Genomic DNA, 17199 nt, shown 5'->3' on the forward strand with positions numbered 1-17199 from the left:
TGCTCAAGCCAGGAACCTTGGGTCCAAGCTGGTGAGCTTTGCTCAAACCAGATGATCCCGTGCTCAAGCTGGCGACCTCAGAGTCTCAAGCCTGGCTCCTCCGCATCCCAGTCTGATGCTCTATCCACTGTGCCACTGCCTGATCAGGCATGTTACACATTTTTAAAAATAGTCTTCAAAAACCCTAGCCTAGAGGTGGTGTCCATTATGAACAACTTTTCTTATAGTATCTAGATATTCATTCAGTGTCTAAATTTTGGGGCACTCGTTTAGGTGCTAGAGACTCTGCAGCAAACAAAATTAACAAGCTTCCTGCTGTCATGGGGCTTTTTTTTTTTTTTTTTTTTAAAGAGAGACAAGCAGAGCAGAGAAAAGAGAGAGAGAGAGAGATGGGGGGAAGGAGCAGGAAGCATCAACTCATAGTATATAGTTGCTTTTTTTTTTTGAAGCTGGAAACCGGGAGAGACAGTCAGACAGACTCCCGCATGCGCCCGACTGGGATCCCCCACCAGGGGCGAAGCTCTGCCCAGCAGGGGGTGATGCTCTGCCCCTCCGGGGCTTGCTCTGCTGTGACCAGAGCCACTCTTGCGCCTGGGGCAGAGGCCAAGGAGCCATCCCCAGCGCCCGGGCCATCTCTGCTCCAGTGGAGCCTTGGCTGCGGGAGGGGAAGAGAGAGACAGGGAGGAAGGAGTGGAGGGGTGGAGAAGCAAATGGGCGCTTCTCCTATGTGCCCTGGCCGGGAATCGAACCTGGGTGCCCCGCACACCAGGCCGACGCTCTACCGCTGAGCCAACCGGCCAGGGCCTATGTAGTTGCTTCGTGTATGTTCCTTGACTGGGCAAGCCCAGGGTTTCAAACAGTGGCCTCAGCATTCCAGGTCGATGTTTTATCCACTGCGCCACCACTGGTCAGGCTGTTATGGGGCTTTTTAAAAATTTTGTTTTTCATGAGCGGATGTTGATATGCATACTGTTTTACTCATTTCCCCCCTTAACAAAGACCTTTGGACATCTTTCTAAGATAGATCTTAGAGATCTACTATTGATTTAATGGCTATATGATATGCCTCTGTGTGGTGTGGTTATGCTATAATTTGTGTCTACTGTATTGAATGGAGTTGGGGAGACAGAGGTGTAGAGCTTACTACGGTTTGCTGCCTGTGTTTGCTTCTGTTGTAACTTAAAATTTTATTAGGAATATAATATAGGCTTGTTATGAAAAGTCAAACAGTGCCAAATATATAAAGTAAAAGTAAAACCCCTCCAATCTGTCTTCTACCTATCTTTTAATCTTCTTCCCTGGAAGTAGTAATCACTGTTAACATTCTGTTGTTCATCCTTTCAGATATTTTTAATGTGTCTGCAAATATAAAGAACACATGGAACATATATATTTTTATTTTCTAGGAGCTAGCATATGGTGAAATATCGCTTATTTAAATTCAGACTATTGGGAGTTATGCAGAGGAAGGAGCTGGATTAAGCTTCACGAGACCTAGGTTCTGTCTAGATTCTGCTATTATAACAGACGGGCAGGTCCTTAGTTGTCATTTGTATGGTGTCCCATAGTCAATGACATCACATCAAGGAGAGTATTTCGAAAACTAGTATGCTACAAATACAGTATGTCCGTAAAGTCATGGTGCACTTTTGACTGGTCACAGGAAAGCAACAAAAGACGATAGAAATGTGAAATCTGCACCAAATAAAAGGAAAACTCTCCCAGTTTCATACCTATTCAGTGCAGTTCCATGTGGGCTCACGCACAGATTTTTTAGGGCTCCTTAGGTAGCTATCCCGTATAGCCTCTACAGACTCGTCACTGACTGATGGCCTACCAGAACGGCGTTTCTCTACCAAACTGCCAGTTTCCTTTAACTGCTTATCCCACCAAGTAATGCTATTCCTATGTGGTGGCGCTTCCTTATAAACGCACCAATATTCATGTTGCACCTTAGTCACGGATTCGAATTTAGCGAGCCACAGAACACACTGAACTTTCCTCTGTACCGTCCACATCTCGACTGGCATGGCCGTGGGCTGCTCCACTGTATACATGGTGTTACAGCATCATCTGCTCTTGCGCACATGCTGCCACATCATCCTACAGAAACTGGGAGGGTTTTTCTTTTATTTGGTGCAGATCTTACATTTCTGTTGTCTTTTGTTGCTTTCCTGTGACTGGTTAAAAGTGCACCACGACTTTACGGACACACTGTATTTAAGTTCTTTTGTTGCAAGTACTAGCAACCAACTTAGGTTCTATTAGACCCACTCTACTGCCCCCCCCCCCCCAAAGACATTAGTGGAAGGATTTTAGGTAGTAAGTGAAGAAATATTTAAACAACTAGATCTGGAAAGTCAGGAACAGAGTGGCTTTGAGGGTTTCAGGATCAGTGCTTATCCCTTTCCATTTCTGTACATTCAAGATTTAATTCCTGGGTTGCCTGGCCTCTGGTGGGGCAGTGGATAGTGCGCCGACCTAGAACACTGAGGTTGCTGGTTTGAAACCCTGGGCTTGCCTGACCAAGGCACATGCGACAAACAACAAGCAAGCAATGAATACCTAAAGTGAAGCAACTATGAGTTGATTTGAGACTTCTTGCCCCCCCCCCCCATAAAATCTTTAAAAAAAAGATTGAATTCCTGTGGGAAAGTGAGTGGTTTAGGGGTCATATGTCTATAGGTGGTTAAGGGGGTAGAGTCTTAGATTTATGTGCCCCATCAGAATCTCATGGAGTTGGGGAGGTGCAGTTTTAGAAAGGATGGGATTCAAGGCTGGCAAAACTAAGTGTCAGCCTTGAAATATCAACAGTATTAACCCTAGCTTTTTACTCCTCTCTTAAGGAGGAGATGATCGCCGGGTTCTACTATGGCACATGGAACAAGCTATCCACTCCAGAGTCAAGCCCATACAGCTGAAAGGAGAGCATCATTCCAACATTTTTTGCCTGGCTTTCAACAGTGGGAACACCAAAGTATTCTCTGGAGGTGAGAAGAAGGGAAATTTCCACATTGGGAAATTCACTGTGGTTGGTATTTTACATAAGGGAGTGCTACAATAACTCCTTGTTTTTCTTTATTTCATTGTTCTGTGGAATTTCTGGTTTTCCATAGCTTGTCCTCTCTGCATTATAGCAATTTAGACACATATATTAGAGTAATCCATCCATCCTTCTCTACCTTCCCCCTTCCTTCCTTCCTTCCTTCCTTCCTTCCTTCCTTCCTTCCTTCCTTCCTTCCTTCCCTCCCTCCCTCCCTCCCTCCCTCCCTCCTTCCCTCCTTCTTCCTTCCCTTCTTCCCTTCCTTCCTCCTTCCTTCCTTCCTTCCTTCCTTCCTTCCTTCCTTCCTTCCTTCCTTCCTTCCTTCCCTCCTTCCTTTCTTCCCTCCCTCCTTCCTTCCCTCCTTCCCTCCCTCCTTCCTTCCTTCCTTCCTTCCTTCCTTCCTTCCTTCCTTCCTTCCTTCCCTCCCTCCCTCCCTCCCTCCCTCCCTCCCTCCCTCCTTCCTTCCCTCCCTCCCTCCCTCCCTCCTTCCTTCCCTCCCTCCCTCCCTCCCTCCCTCCTTCTTCCTTCCCTTCTTCCCTCCCTTCCTCCTTCCTTCCTTCCTTCCTTCCTTCCTTCCTTCCTTCCTTCCTTCCTTCCTTCCTTCCCTCCTTCCTTTCTTCCCTCCCTCCTTCCTTCCCTCCTTCCCTCCCTTCCTCCCTCCTTCCTTCCTTCCTTCCTTCCTTCATTCCTTCCTTCCTCCCTCCCTTCCTTCCTTCCTTCCTTCCTTCCTTCCTTCCTTCCTTCCTTCCTTCCTTCCTTCCTTCTTCCTTCCTTCCTTCCTTCCTTCTTCCTTCCTTCCTTCCTTCCCTCCCTCCCTCCCTCCTTCTTTCCCTCCCTCCCTCCTTCTTTCCCTCCCTCCCTCCCTCCCTCCCTCCCTCCCTCCCTCCCTCCCTCCCTCCTTCTTTCCTTCCTTCCTTCCTTCCTTCCTTCCTTCCTTCCTTCCTTCCTTCCTTCCCTCCCTCCCTCCCTCCTCCCCTTTCCTCTCCCCTTTCCCTCCCCTTCCTCCCTTCCTTCCCTCCCTCCCTCTCCCTTCTTCCTCCCTTCTTCCCTTTCTCCCTTTCTGCTTCCTTTTCTCTCTTTTTTGCATTATTTTGCTCTCATTCTTTCTCTTTTTTGGTAGACAACTTTTTATATTGCAATCTGCTATGCAGAAACATGCATATTTGAAATAGTATTTAACTGTACGCTGTAGTACACTCTGATTTTTAAAAAAAATCTATTTTATTTTTAAAGATTATAAAGATGTGGCTCAGATTGATCTTATGACCCATGGATGGCTCCCATTTAAAAAACATTGTGTTAGGGTACAATGGGAATGGCTTATGCTCAAGACTGCCTCTTGGTGATGGCTTTCATCAACCACATTCCTTTCTGACCAGCGAATTTCTAGTCCTGAGCTCTCTTCTGCACTGCAGATCTTCCCACTGAATATCTGCCTATGTGTTCTGAAGCAATTTAAATACAAGATGATCAGTACTCCTCCCCTACACAAATATTTCTCTTATTCCCTGGATTTCCTTTCTCAGTTATTATCCCTATTTGCCCAATTATTTACAGTGCTAGGTTTAACTTTAGGAAACTGAGTGTGGTGGTTAGGGGGGAGGAGAGAGAGGGGGAGGGGGAGTCGGAGGGGGAGGGGCACAGAGAAAACCAGATAGAAGGTGACGGAGGACAATCTGACTTTGGGTGATGGGTATGCAACGTAATTGAATGACAAGATAACCTGGAGATGTTTTCTTTGAACGTATGTACCCTGATTTATTGATGTCACCCCATTAAAATTAATAAAAATTTATATTAAAAAAAAAGAAACTGCTGACATTGAAGCATTTTCAACTTATAAAAATGACTATTTGGCCCTGGCCGGTTGGCTCAGAGGTAGAGCATTGGCCTGGCTTGCGGAAGTCCCGGGTTTGATTCCCGGCCAGGGCACATAGGAGAAGCGCCCATCTACTTTCCACCCCTCCCCCTCTCCTTCCTCTCTGTCTCTCTCTTCCCCTCCTGCAGCCAAGGCTTCATTGGAGCAAAGATGGCCCCGGGCGCTGGGGATGGCTCCTTGGCCTCTGCCCAGGTGCTAGAGTGGCTCTGGTCGCAACAGAGCGACATGCCAGAGGGGCAGAGCATCGCCCCCTGGTGGGCAGAGCATCACCCCTGGTGGGCGTGCCGGGTAGATCCTGGTTGGGCGCATGCGGGAGTCTGTCTGACTGTCTCTCCCCGTTTCCAGCTTCAGAAAAATACAAAAAAAAAAAAAAAAAAAAAAAATTGACTATTTGACATGGTTCAGCCTGATAAAAATCTTGAAGTCATCCTCAAATATGCCTTTCTTTCATTTACACATGCCATTAGTCACCAACTAGACTTGAAAGCCTTTCATTCATTCTTTAGTTTTTGTTCTCTTTCTATATCTGCTGCCCTGAGTAAGGTCCTCATCTTTGGCCTGGACCTTTGCAGTATCCTTCTGTCATTTTTGCTACCAGTCTCTAGCCCAACTTCTAATTCATTGCTTATACAAGTTTTCTTTTAAAAATAAAGGTTTATTTTCCTCCCCTTTTTATTGAATTTATTCAGGTGACATTGGTTAATAAAATTATATAGGTTTCCGTTGTACAGTTGTAGGACATCATCTGTATAATGTATTGTGTGTGCACTACCCAAAGTCCAGTCTCCTTTCATCACTATTTATCTCCGCTATATCCTCCTCTTCCTCCCCCACTTTCCTTTCCTTCTGGTAATCACAGTACTGTTGTCTGTGTCTATGAGTTTAAAAATAAAGGTTTAACCATGTGAATCTTTTTGACCCTTTAGTGTCCGCAGAACAAAGTCTCAGCCCCAGTCTACCTCTGGCCTCCTCTCTCTCCCCCTGCGTCTTGTACTCTAGCCCACTAAACCACTGCTATCTTTGGTGCTCTTGTGCCTTTGGCTCTTGCTGTTCCTCCATGGGTCATGATTAATTGTCGAGTCCCCACCAAGTTCCCTAAGTCTTCTATTGGTAAGAGTATCGAGTAATTTGAGTTTCTGTTCAAATGTTTCCTTCCCTATAAAAACATTCTTCCCTTCTGCCATGTACTTTCACCCTGTGTATGAAGGAAATAATTTCTCCTTTATCTGTGTCCCATTTTAAGCATATCACTACAACAAGATAACCTGTCTTGTCTCTGTTAATTATTTGTGCAGCTGGACTGTGAATTCCTCAAGGGCTGGGCAGAATCTTATTCTTCTCATATTCCCAGCACCTCAGCTGTGCCTGTTACCCAGAAGGCATTAGTGTGGGTTTGATTTACTTAGTATGCACCCACAATAGAGATTGTAGCCAGGGATTTAAGATGACCTGGGTTGCTGCTAATTTTACTTTCTATTTAAATGACTATTGGTTGTACTTTCAGCATAGAATGGGAAATTTTTTACTTTTTGTCTTTTCATTTTAGGTTGTTATTTTTTGGCTGTATAAACTATTTGAAGGCAGGACTACACATAGTCATGAATGTAGTATTTTTAGATTTTTTTTTGATTGATTGAGAGAAACATAGACTTGTTATTCCACTTATTTATGCATTTATTCCATGGATCAAACCCACAATTTTGAAGTATTGGGAGGACACTCTTAACCAACTTAGCTACTTGGCCAGTGTTCTTTTTAGATTTCTTGATGGGATAAAGAAAAATGAAAGAGATAAAAGTTATGAGTAAAAACTTTCCCATTATTTAGAATCATATAGTCATCAAATTTTAATGCTATAAGAGATGATGACCACAGTTTTTTTTACATTGTCCACTGGATAATACATTTTGGAAACTGTTATCATGTTATACCTTATTGCTATTATGCTTTAAAAAATTCTCTAAAAGAATGTCCTATCCTTAAATTATTGATATTTATTTTATTTTTTTAGCAAGAGAGACAGACAGACAGGGATAACAGATAGGGACAGACAGACAAGGAGAGAGATAAGAAACATCAACTCGTAGTTGCAGTATTTTAGTTGTTCATTGATTGCTTCAGATACGTGCCTTGACCAGAGTGGGGGCGGGGGGCTCCAGCTGAGCCAGTGATTCCTTGCTCAAGCCACTAACCTTGGGCTTCCAGACAGTGACCTTTGGGCTCAAGCCAGCGACCATGGGGTCATGTCTATCCTACGCTCATTCCGCTGATCTCAGGGTTTCAAACCTGGGTCCTCAGCATCCCAGATTGACATTCCATCCACTGTGCCACCGTCTGGTTGGGCTTTAATTATTTTTATAACTCATTTTTTTAATCAGCACTCCTAATTTGTATTAACATTGACTCTGATCACATTTAATTTTCTCTGAAAACCTTAAAATACTAAATTGTAAAATGGACAGGGATCCCTTTGCAGGAATGATCAAATGTCTGCTTTTTCCCCTTACAGGAAATGATGAGCAAGTTATCCTCCATGATGTTGAAAGGTAAATAGATTCTTAGTATGTGAAAGTGATTGACTTTATTTTTCATATAAAGAGAGATAAATATCTCTTTAGACCAAAGTGGTTTTTACATTTTGAAAAAAAAAAAAAAAGAAATCAGCATTTCTTTTCTAAAGGAGATTCCTGTAATAGCTTTGAAATAAAGTTTTAATTAAAAAGAAAATGATTTGTAAAGTTGGTATGAAATATAGCTTTTAGGTGAAAACTTAGAAGAATTGGAAGGGAAGGAAACATAATAAAAATAGATAATATTTATATGACAGCCACCATTCTAAGTGCTTTGTATGTATTAATCAACTTCACCCTCACAATAATTCTATGAGGCATACTATTATGGTCTCAATTGCAGATGAGGAAACCTAAGGTCAGATTGTTTTAGGATCTGAACTGAGGCAACTGGGCCTCAGCACTTACCGTGCCAGATGGCCAGCTTTTATCTAGCGGGCATCAGACCCAGCTGCTTTAAAGCTTTCCCCTGCTATTTGGAATTCAAGCAGTACCCCAAATCTGTACACAGGCAGATCCATTCTGTAGTAAGTGAAAACATGAAACTCATCTGTTGAGTCACTTTTGAATATGCTCATTTAGTGAAAAAAGCAAACTTACCATGAACTCTATAAAAAAGGCTCTTTAATAGGATTTTTATTTTTTTACCCAAAAGTTGAATATCTACTTTCAAAGGAAATATGATACTCTTTGAGTTTAGTTAGGTTGATTTTCTCCTGGAAATGAAAGGGAATCCTACCCTAGGAACTAGAGGGCTGGGCCTCTGCCCTACTTGTGTCTATGTGTGTGCCTGTGTGCCTCTCTCTGCTCTCTGTCTCTCAGCAGCGAGACCCTGGATGTGTTTGCTCATGAAGATGCGGTATATGGCTTGTCAGTGAGCCCAGTGAATGACAACATTTTTGCCAGCTCCTCAGATGATGGCCGGGTTCTCATCTGGGACATCCGGGAATCTCCTCATGGAGGTAGGGTCATTGTACAAAAGGCTGTTGGATTGTGTTGCAGAGTTTGATATCAAGTTCGTTGCAGATCCAATATATATGACTTGAGTAAGCTGGGTGTTAGTGATGTAAAGCAAGAGGCAACTCTCACATAGGGGCGTAGATGTGTGTTTCTAATTGTCCCGTCCTAACCTAGGTAGTCAGAAGTGAGGCCATTACCAGTCTTTTCCGGCCACCTGTGAGTCTCCACAAATCCTTGGTGTTTAGTGGCCCAAAGGAACAGAAAGTGTGTTGCCTCATTGTGGAGCTTAGCAAGCAAGGGCCAGCTCTGTGTGTGGTTCTGACAAGCACACATTCTTGGTTATTTACAGAGAAGAGGTGTCATGCACTTTCTTGAATCCTAATTTAAGGTTTGTTATTTTGCTGAAAGAACCACAGAAACTCACCTTGCTGGACTGTGCCCATTCCTAGGGTCAGGCAGGTAAGGTAGCTGCGAGCAGCAGCTGTGGTGGCATCACCGTGTGGTTGGTAGGTGAAATTCTCCTTTGTCTGAACTGCCTGCTGGCTGAGAAGACTGAGTCCCGCCTCCCAGGCAAGGGACTTGTGAAGTGTCACAGACAGAAATGTTAGACTGGGGAATGCTTTCTATTGCTTCTAAACAATTTCCACAGGAGTATATCCCACCAGGTAGCAAGTAATGCCTTCCTCACTGGGAGCCAACTAATATATGCAAAGGGCTGCAATATTTCTAGGTGAAGATGATTGGGAGTTAACTGGATGCAAGTTCAAGTGTTAGGCGTCTTTTTTTTTCTTTTTTTAAAGTATTCCTGTACTGGGAATGAAATCATAAAATTGTAGATGGAGGCCGTTTTCTTTTCAATTTAGGAAGTAATATGATCTGATGGGAAAACTACTGTTTTCACTTGTCTTCATTTTTTTTTTTTTTATTCATTTTTAGAGAAGAGAGAGAGAGAGAAGGGGAAGGAGCAGGAAGTATCAACTCCCATATGTGCCTTGACCAGGCAGGTTTAGGGTTTCAAACCAGCGACCTCAGTGTTACAGGTCGATGCTTTATCCACTGTGCCACCATAGGTTAAGCTGTCTTCATTTTTTTAATTTGCTTTGTCACCATTAAATTTTTGTATAGTTTTAAAACTTTTAATTTCTAAAATTTACAAATTTGGATTAAGGTATAATAATCCTACCAGTAATTGATTGTGGATTTTTCCAGCTTATTTGGATATCAGTTTTACATACTGTAAAACAGCTTACTTCCCATTTACAGTGACCACTTCCGATTCATCACAGGATCTGAGTCTGTGCTATATGTATTTCTGAATATTATAGCTTAAAGTTTGTTTATATGTATTTAAGTTGCTCTTTTCTATGTACAGCAAATCCTTGTTAGGACTTTTGGGAACCTTGTGAGTAAGGGTGACTGAGTTGGGATTCTAGCCCACTGGGATGGTTATTAAAGGGTATGTTCCTACCCACATTCATATTCCTACGTGTTTGCCTGCCCCTGGCCCAGAGGTGCCCGAAATGGACTGACACTAGTTTCTTTTTTCACAGAGCCCTTCTGCCTGGCAAACTATCCGTCAGCCTTTCACAGTGTCATGTTTAACCCTGTGGAGCCCAGGTTATTGGCCACAGCCAATTCAAAGGAAGGAGTGGGACTCTGGGATATTCGAAAACCTCAGAGGTGAGCAAGCCTCTTTATTCATAAGGTGTTAAAACTTTTCCCCACCTCAGCTCTCAAGTAATGTGATCCGTCAACAAGGGTTGTGAGAACCTGTTTGGCAGTTGATCTCAATTGGATATCTCCTAACATGTACTAATGTCTCCGAAGCCAAGGAAGCCATGTTTCCATGGGACAAGTCTAGACAAGGTCAACTCGAAGCAAATATATGAAGTAGTAGTGAGAGCCTCCCTTCAGACTGCCTTCTGTCTTCAAGCCCAGGTTGCCCAGATGCCTGGGAGCTTTTGCTCTTTCATTTCTGTTACTTGTAAGTTTTCTAAATGTTTGTCCATCAGTGTAGTTCTTCTCCTTCCTGGTCTCTAGTCACTCTCTCCAAAGGTAACCACAGAGAGTAGTTTCTTACGTATCTTTCTGGAACATAATTTATTGCATATAATAACATGTATGTGTGTCCTTTAAATTTAGACTAAAGGAATCATGTAATAATACCCACTGTTCTCAACATTTTTTTCAATTGATAATATGTATTGGAGCTTTATTCATATCAGCGCTTACAGACCTAGCACATTTTTAAATAAATTTTTTAAAACACATTTTAAAATTTACTTATTGATTAAGAGAGAAGGGGGAGAGAGAAATGTTGATTTGTTCTTCTACCCATTCATATATTCATTGGTTGATTCTTTTCTTTTTAATTAATTTATTGATTGATTTGAGGAAGAGAGAGAGAGAGAGAAACATGAATTCATTGTTCCACTCAGTTGTTTCATTTAGTTGTGTACTTATTGATTGCTTCTTGTACGAGCCCTGACTAGGGATCAAACTTGTGACCTCGGTGCACCGAGATGATGCTTTATCCACCGAGCCACCTGGCCAGGGCTCACTGGTTGATTCTTGTATGTGCCCTGACTGGGGATAGAATCCATAACCTTGGCATATCGGGACAATTCTCTAACCAACTGAGCTATGGGCCAGGGCCCTAGCATGTTCTTTTAATGGCTACGTGATAGTCCATCTATATACTCTACCCAACAACCAGGACTTCTTGTTATAGATAATGCTGCATTGAACCTGGTTGTACCTCTATCTTAGCTTCCTTTTGCAGAACTATCTGTAGGGAGTTGCTGCATCAAAAGGTGTATGTTTTAAATTGTTCATAAAAATTGTCAAATTGTCCTCTACTACCAGAGACTGTGTTCGACCACCTGTTTCACCCCCCACTCTCAGCAACACTTAAACTGTTGCTAGTCTTGTGGGGGGAAAATATTATTTTGTTTCGATTACTTCTTCAGTTATGGGTGAGGTTATATGGTTTCTTTGGTACCTCTAGTTTTCAAAGCCCATATGGGAGAAATGTCATCTAATAAGGCTAATTGGCAATCTTAACTGATACCTTTTTTCTGAAAGGAGGAGCATAGTGTCATGGGGACTGGTTGTTTTTACCTGTTTCTTTCAACTCTTCTGAGGTTCTATGTGATTTTATGGGTATGAAGCAGAAAAGGGGCCTGAGATATTCTTGTTCTTCATCCACTGGTGTTTTAGAATTAAATTACAGATCTTCTGTGTTGAATTCTCTCAGTACAAGTTGGTGTTGGGGAGGAAGAAAAGGCCCTTTGTCTTTTCTGTGCAGGAGTCATTGTGCCGAGTTGCAATACATGATTTGTCTCCTTAAAACTCCAACTCAGATCTCGGGACAATTCTCAATCCCCTGGGAGGATAAGCATAGAACTAGCTAGGTCTATTTCAGAGATATTTAAAGTCTAGGGAAAGGTTTTAGGGAATTTGTAAACCTCTTATAATTGCAGGTAAAATTGTGTGTGTGCTTGTGTATCTGAATGAGCACACATGGCATTTCCCCCCTAAGAACAGGGAAAGAGCAAATTTACTAGGTTCTCATAGTGACCCTTAACCCTCAAGAGGATAAGAGTTGTTTGGTATTCTAAAGATTCTAGATTTAGAGCTTACTGTAGTCCTTAGAAGGCAGTAAGTGACTTCTAGCTTGTAAAAGTTTGGGCACATGAACTCTGGGCCTACTTGGGAGGCCTGCTGGCCTCCTAGAAGCAGATAAAATCTCCAAGGATCAGTAGAGGAACCTAACACAGAACATTTTTTATCCTAATTTAACTATGGATTATTCCATACGGGATTGGTTTCTCTGACCTACCCCAAGCCTCAACTGTACTTCCCTACTTTAGCTTTGTAACCCATAGAAGTGTTATGGTTTTCTTACTGCTGCCCTGAAAGAAACTGATTAGAGGGCTGGCTGGTAGAATAAAATGTGAGCTTAGTTATCTGACCTGACTTCCTCATTGTGTCTAGCCCAGCAAGGTAAGGACAGGCTGAAGAGCCTGATGGTTTCGAGTGTAGGATCTGAAGCCCTGCATCCTGGGTACACAATCCAGGGTGACCTTGAACAAATTACTTTACCTCTGTGTTTCTTTATTTTTTTATATATATAGCAAATGAGAGAGACAGAAACAGACAGAAAGGGAGAGAGATGAGGAGCATCAACTTGTAGTTGCAGCACTGTAGTTCATTGATTACTTTCTCATATGTGACTTGACTGGGGGGGCAGGGGGGCTACAGCACAGTGAGTGACCCCTTGCTCAAGCCAGTGACCTTGGGCTTCAAGCCAGCCACCTTTGGGCTCAAACCAGTGACTATGGGGTCATGTCTCTGATCCCACACTCAAACCAGCAACTTCTCGCTCAAGCCAGTGAGCCCATGCTCAAGCTGGATGAGCCCGCACTCAAGTTGGCGACTTGGTTTCAAACCTGGGTCCTTTGCATCCCAATCTGATGCTCTATCCACTGCACCACTGCCTGATCAGGCAAACTCAAAAGATCTTTTATTATTGGGCCCTTTTTCTCATGTGGCAACAGTCAGCTGAAGCTGAGTCATGAATTCCTTTTTAAACCTTTAGGATGTGTTATGGGTCCCACCACTCCTTGATGTCTTACTCCAAGTGTGCTTTCCTCATTTACATTACTTGCCTGGAAGAGGTCTGTCTTAACAATTTCAGTGGTAATGAGTGGGTCTTAGGTGGGAAACTTTGAGTGTAAGCAGAGGCGGATTAAGGTCAGTTGAGGCCCCGGGTATAGAAGAAAATATTGGGCCCCTAAAAATAGAGATACAGAAAATAAAAATACATGTTAATTATATTTTTAAATAAATAAAAAATGTTATGTACTATTACTGTTAAAATTGCACATATGAAACCAAACTTGGTGTTATTAGAAAAAAGTGTAAAGTTGGGGGTTTTGCGGGGCCCTTTAGAAGTCAGGGCCCAGGGTGCACGCCCAGTGCACCTGCCGTTAAATCTACCTTTGAGTGTAAGTGACTGGATAAAAAGAAAACTTTACATAGCACACGTATACATTGCATATTTGGACAAGGTTTCACTTGTCCAATAATAATTGGGATTATTTCTGCTGATGTCTTTTTACAACCATCCTCTCCTTTGTCACTGGCAACGTCCCAGTTACATCTTGTTTGGACTGCTGCACTGGCCTTTGAACAGTGTTCAGAACTGAGATTTTTTAACTTCTGAGTGTTCAGGAAAAGTAAAGTTTCTTCCACTGTTACTCTCCTTGTCTCACCCTTTTCATTGCCTGTTTTAGCTGTCTGCTCACTCACCATCTCTCTCCCTTCTTATATCTTTAGTTTCTGCCAGTTTCTGTCAGGGACTCTGAGTTCTGTGACAGCTAACACTGTCTTGCTTTGACAAGGATAATAAAGAGAGTGGTTCCTTCCCACTCACTAATAAAACTAGGGCAAGCCAGGAATTCTGTAAAGATTTAATTCATAAGATGGTGCTTTTACATAGTGTGTAAATGACACATCTGAAAATGAGCAATGAGTGCAAATTCCTACTATCAGAAAGAAGGTACTGTTAGGACCTTGCCTGGCTTTGGAGGGCCCTAGGTTAAGTGTCTGTCCTGAGGGGCCATGTCAATCCTACTTCTGTAGAGACCAAGTGAAGAGAAACCCCTCGCCTTCTGAACAAGCCAGACAATCTCTGCCACATTGCACTTGAGGGTTGTTTGTACCAGTATATGGAAATTAGAGCCCAGAGTGTAACTTGAAAGGCTGGAAAAGGTACCTGTGCTCTGTTTTGTTTTGTTTTGTTTTTTTGTATTTTTCTGAAGCTGGAAACGGGGAGAGACAGTCAGACAGACTCCCGCATGCGCCCGACCAGGATCCACCCGGCACGCCCACCAGGGGCGACACTCTGCCCACCAGGGGGCGATGCTCTGCCCCGACCAGAGCCACTCTAGTGCCCGGGGCAGAGGCCAAGGAGCCATCCCCAGCACCTGGGCCATCCCTGCTCCAATGGAGCCTTGGCTGTGGGAGGGGAAGAGAGAGACAGAGAGGAAGGAGGGGGTGGGGTGGAGAAGCAAATGGGCGCTTCTCCTATGTGCCCTGGCCGGGAATTGAACCCGGGTCCCCCGCATGCCAGGCCAACGCTCCACCGCTGAGCCAACCGGCCAGGGCCTGTGCTCTGATGTTTGTTGGAACTTTAAAGAATGAAGCTTGCCAGACCTAGCCTCCATCTGCTGAATGCAAGGCCATCAGGGTAGACAAAGATTTCTTAAATTTATTATTCTTATTCTTATTATTTAATTTAGAAATTAAATTTATTGAGGTGACATTGATCAATAAGAGTACATAGGTTTCCGGTAAACATTTCTATAGCATTTGAACTGTTGATTGTGTTGTGTGCTCATCACCCAGTCTAATCATTTTTTATCACCTCTTAAATTTCTTAAACAGGGCCCCCCAAAAGCACGAATGTGAAAGAAAAAAATTTTTTTTGATAAGTTGAATTTCATTCAAATTAAGAACTTCTGGTCATCAAAGACCATGAAGTGAAAAGAGAGCTATAGAACAAGCCATAGTTTAGGTTAAAATATTCATCATACGTGTATTAAGCAAGAATTCATATCCAGAATATGTAAAGAAATAAAAATCAGTAAGTAAAAGACACAAAACTCAATTTTTAAAATGAGAGTGATGTTGGCCTGACCTGTGGTGGCGCAGTGGATAAAGTATCAACCTGGAAACGCTGAGGTTGCCGGTTCAATACCCTGGGCTTGCCTGGTCAAGGCACATATGGGAGTTGATGCTTTCTGCTCCTCCCCCCTTCTCTCTCTCTCTCTCTCTCTCTCTCCCCTCTCTATAATGAATAAATAAAATCTTTAAAAAATAAAAAAATAAAATGAGAGCGATGTTGAATAGGTGCCTCACAAAAGAAGATATCCAAGTAGCCAATATGCACTTGAGAGGTACTCAGCTTTATTGTCATGAGGGAAGTACAAATTATTATTATTAAATTTGGGCATGATTCTTATTGTTCATTTTTAACCTTGTTGAATTTATTGGGGTGACATTGGCTAATAAAATTGTACAGGTTTCAGGTGCACAGTTCTACAATCCATCATCTGTCTGTTGCTTTGTATGTTCCCCCCATGTCAAGTCTCCCTCCATCACCCTCCATCCCCTCTCTACCCTCTTCCACTCCCCAGGAAGTGCAAGTTAAAACCAAAGTGAATTACCACTATTCACCCTGAATAGTTAAAATGAGAGACTAATAGTATTAAGTGTTGACAAGGGTGGAGCAACTGAAACTCTCATAAATTTTAGGTGAGTATAAATTGATACAGCCACTTGGGAAAACTACTTGTCAATATTGGCTAAAGCTACACATGACCCATGACCCAGCAATCTCACTCTTAGGTATAGCTAAGAGGAATGTGTACGTGTTGTCACTGAAGACATGTACAATATTCGCAGCTGCTTTATTCATAATAGCCCAAAGCTGAAAACAACCCAAATGTCCATCAAAGAAGAAATGGATAAGTAAATTGTACAAGAGCCATACAATAGACTATTACTCAGACACAAATAATGAATTATAGAAACACACATTAATATGGATGACTCTCATAGCCATAATGTTGAATGAAAGAAGCCAGATGCAAAAGAGCATGTGATTCCATTTGCATGCTGTTAAGGACAAACAGGTTAGAGAACTCAGAATAGTGGTTACCTTGGGTAAGATATTAGGCCCTCATAAGTGAAACTTCTGGGGCCCTGGATGGGTAGCTCAGTTAGTTAGAATGTCATCCTGATATGCCAAGGTTGCAAGTTTGATTCCTGGTCAGGGCACATTCAAGAATCAACAAATGAATGCATAAATAAGTGAAGCAAGAAATTGATGTTTTTCTCTCCCTCCCACTCCCTTTCCCTTTCTCTCTCTCCCTCATCCTCTACCCCCTTTTCTCCCTCCCTCTCTCCCTCTTTTACTCTCTCTCTCTAAAATCAATAAATAAAAGAAAACTGCAAGAGAAAAGCTTGGAGTTGTTAGAGTTTAGTTGTCAGAATGAGCTCTAACCAGGGGACACGTATTCTGGTCAGCCACTCCTTTCTTACCTGTTTTTCCACTCACCCATTTTTACTGTCTATGTGTATGTATACAATACTCAGGCAAGTGTTTCATTCACTGAAACATGTAATAAAAGCTTTTTCCTTCCTAAGACTGTATTCCTTTCTTAACTTTTTTTTTTTGCAGAGACAGAGAGAGAGTCAGAGAGAGGGACAGACAGACAGGAAGGGAGAGAGATGAGAGGCATCAATTCTTCATTACAGCTCCTCAGTTGTTCAGATTACTTTCTCATATATGCCTTGACCGAGGTGGTGGGCTCCAGCAGAGCAAGTGACCCCTTGTTCAAGCCAGTGACCTTGGGTTCAACTCTATGATCCCATGCTCAAGCCAGCGCCCCCTGTGCTCAAGCTGATGAGCTTGTGCTCAAGCCAGCAACCTTGGGTTTCAAACCTGAGTCATTACGTCCCAGTGTGACACTCTATCCACTGCACCACCGCCTGGTCAGGCTTTCTTAACTCTTTTTTTTAATGTCATCATCACTCTTATAATCATTCTGGCTGAAATCCCAGAGTCCTATTTGACTCTTCTGTCCCATTATCCCTCTGTCATAATGAGCCTTGCTCTGTTAGCACCTGGCCACTAGTTTCAATTCTTAAATCCCCTGTCCCATTTCAGGCCTGTATCA

General features: G+C 42.7%; 1 protein-coding gene across 2 annotated transcripts in view; it reads left to right on the top strand.

The window, feature by feature from the left end:
- DCAF5 (DDB1 and CUL4 associated factor 5) overlaps window positions 1-17199 on the top strand; it is a 139769-nt gene that overhangs the window by 29234 nt on the left and 93336 nt on the right. For both annotated transcript variants that reach the window (XM_066387980.1, XM_066387981.1), the window contains exons 2-5: window positions 2847-2990; window positions 7432-7468; window positions 8315-8454; window positions 10003-10132. In XM_066387980.1, the coding sequence (XP_066244077.1) occupies window positions 2847-2990; window positions 7432-7468; window positions 8315-8454; window positions 10003-10132 (451 nt within the window). The remainder of the gene's footprint in view (window positions 1-2846; window positions 2991-7431; window positions 7469-8314; window positions 8455-10002; window positions 10133-17199) is intronic.

Source organism: Saccopteryx leptura, chromosome 6 (assembly GCF_036850995.1).
Source record: "Saccopteryx leptura isolate mSacLep1 chromosome 6, mSacLep1_pri_phased_curated, whole genome shotgun sequence".
Classification (NCBI taxonomy): Eukaryota; Metazoa; Chordata; class Mammalia; order Chiroptera; family Emballonuridae; genus Saccopteryx; species Saccopteryx leptura.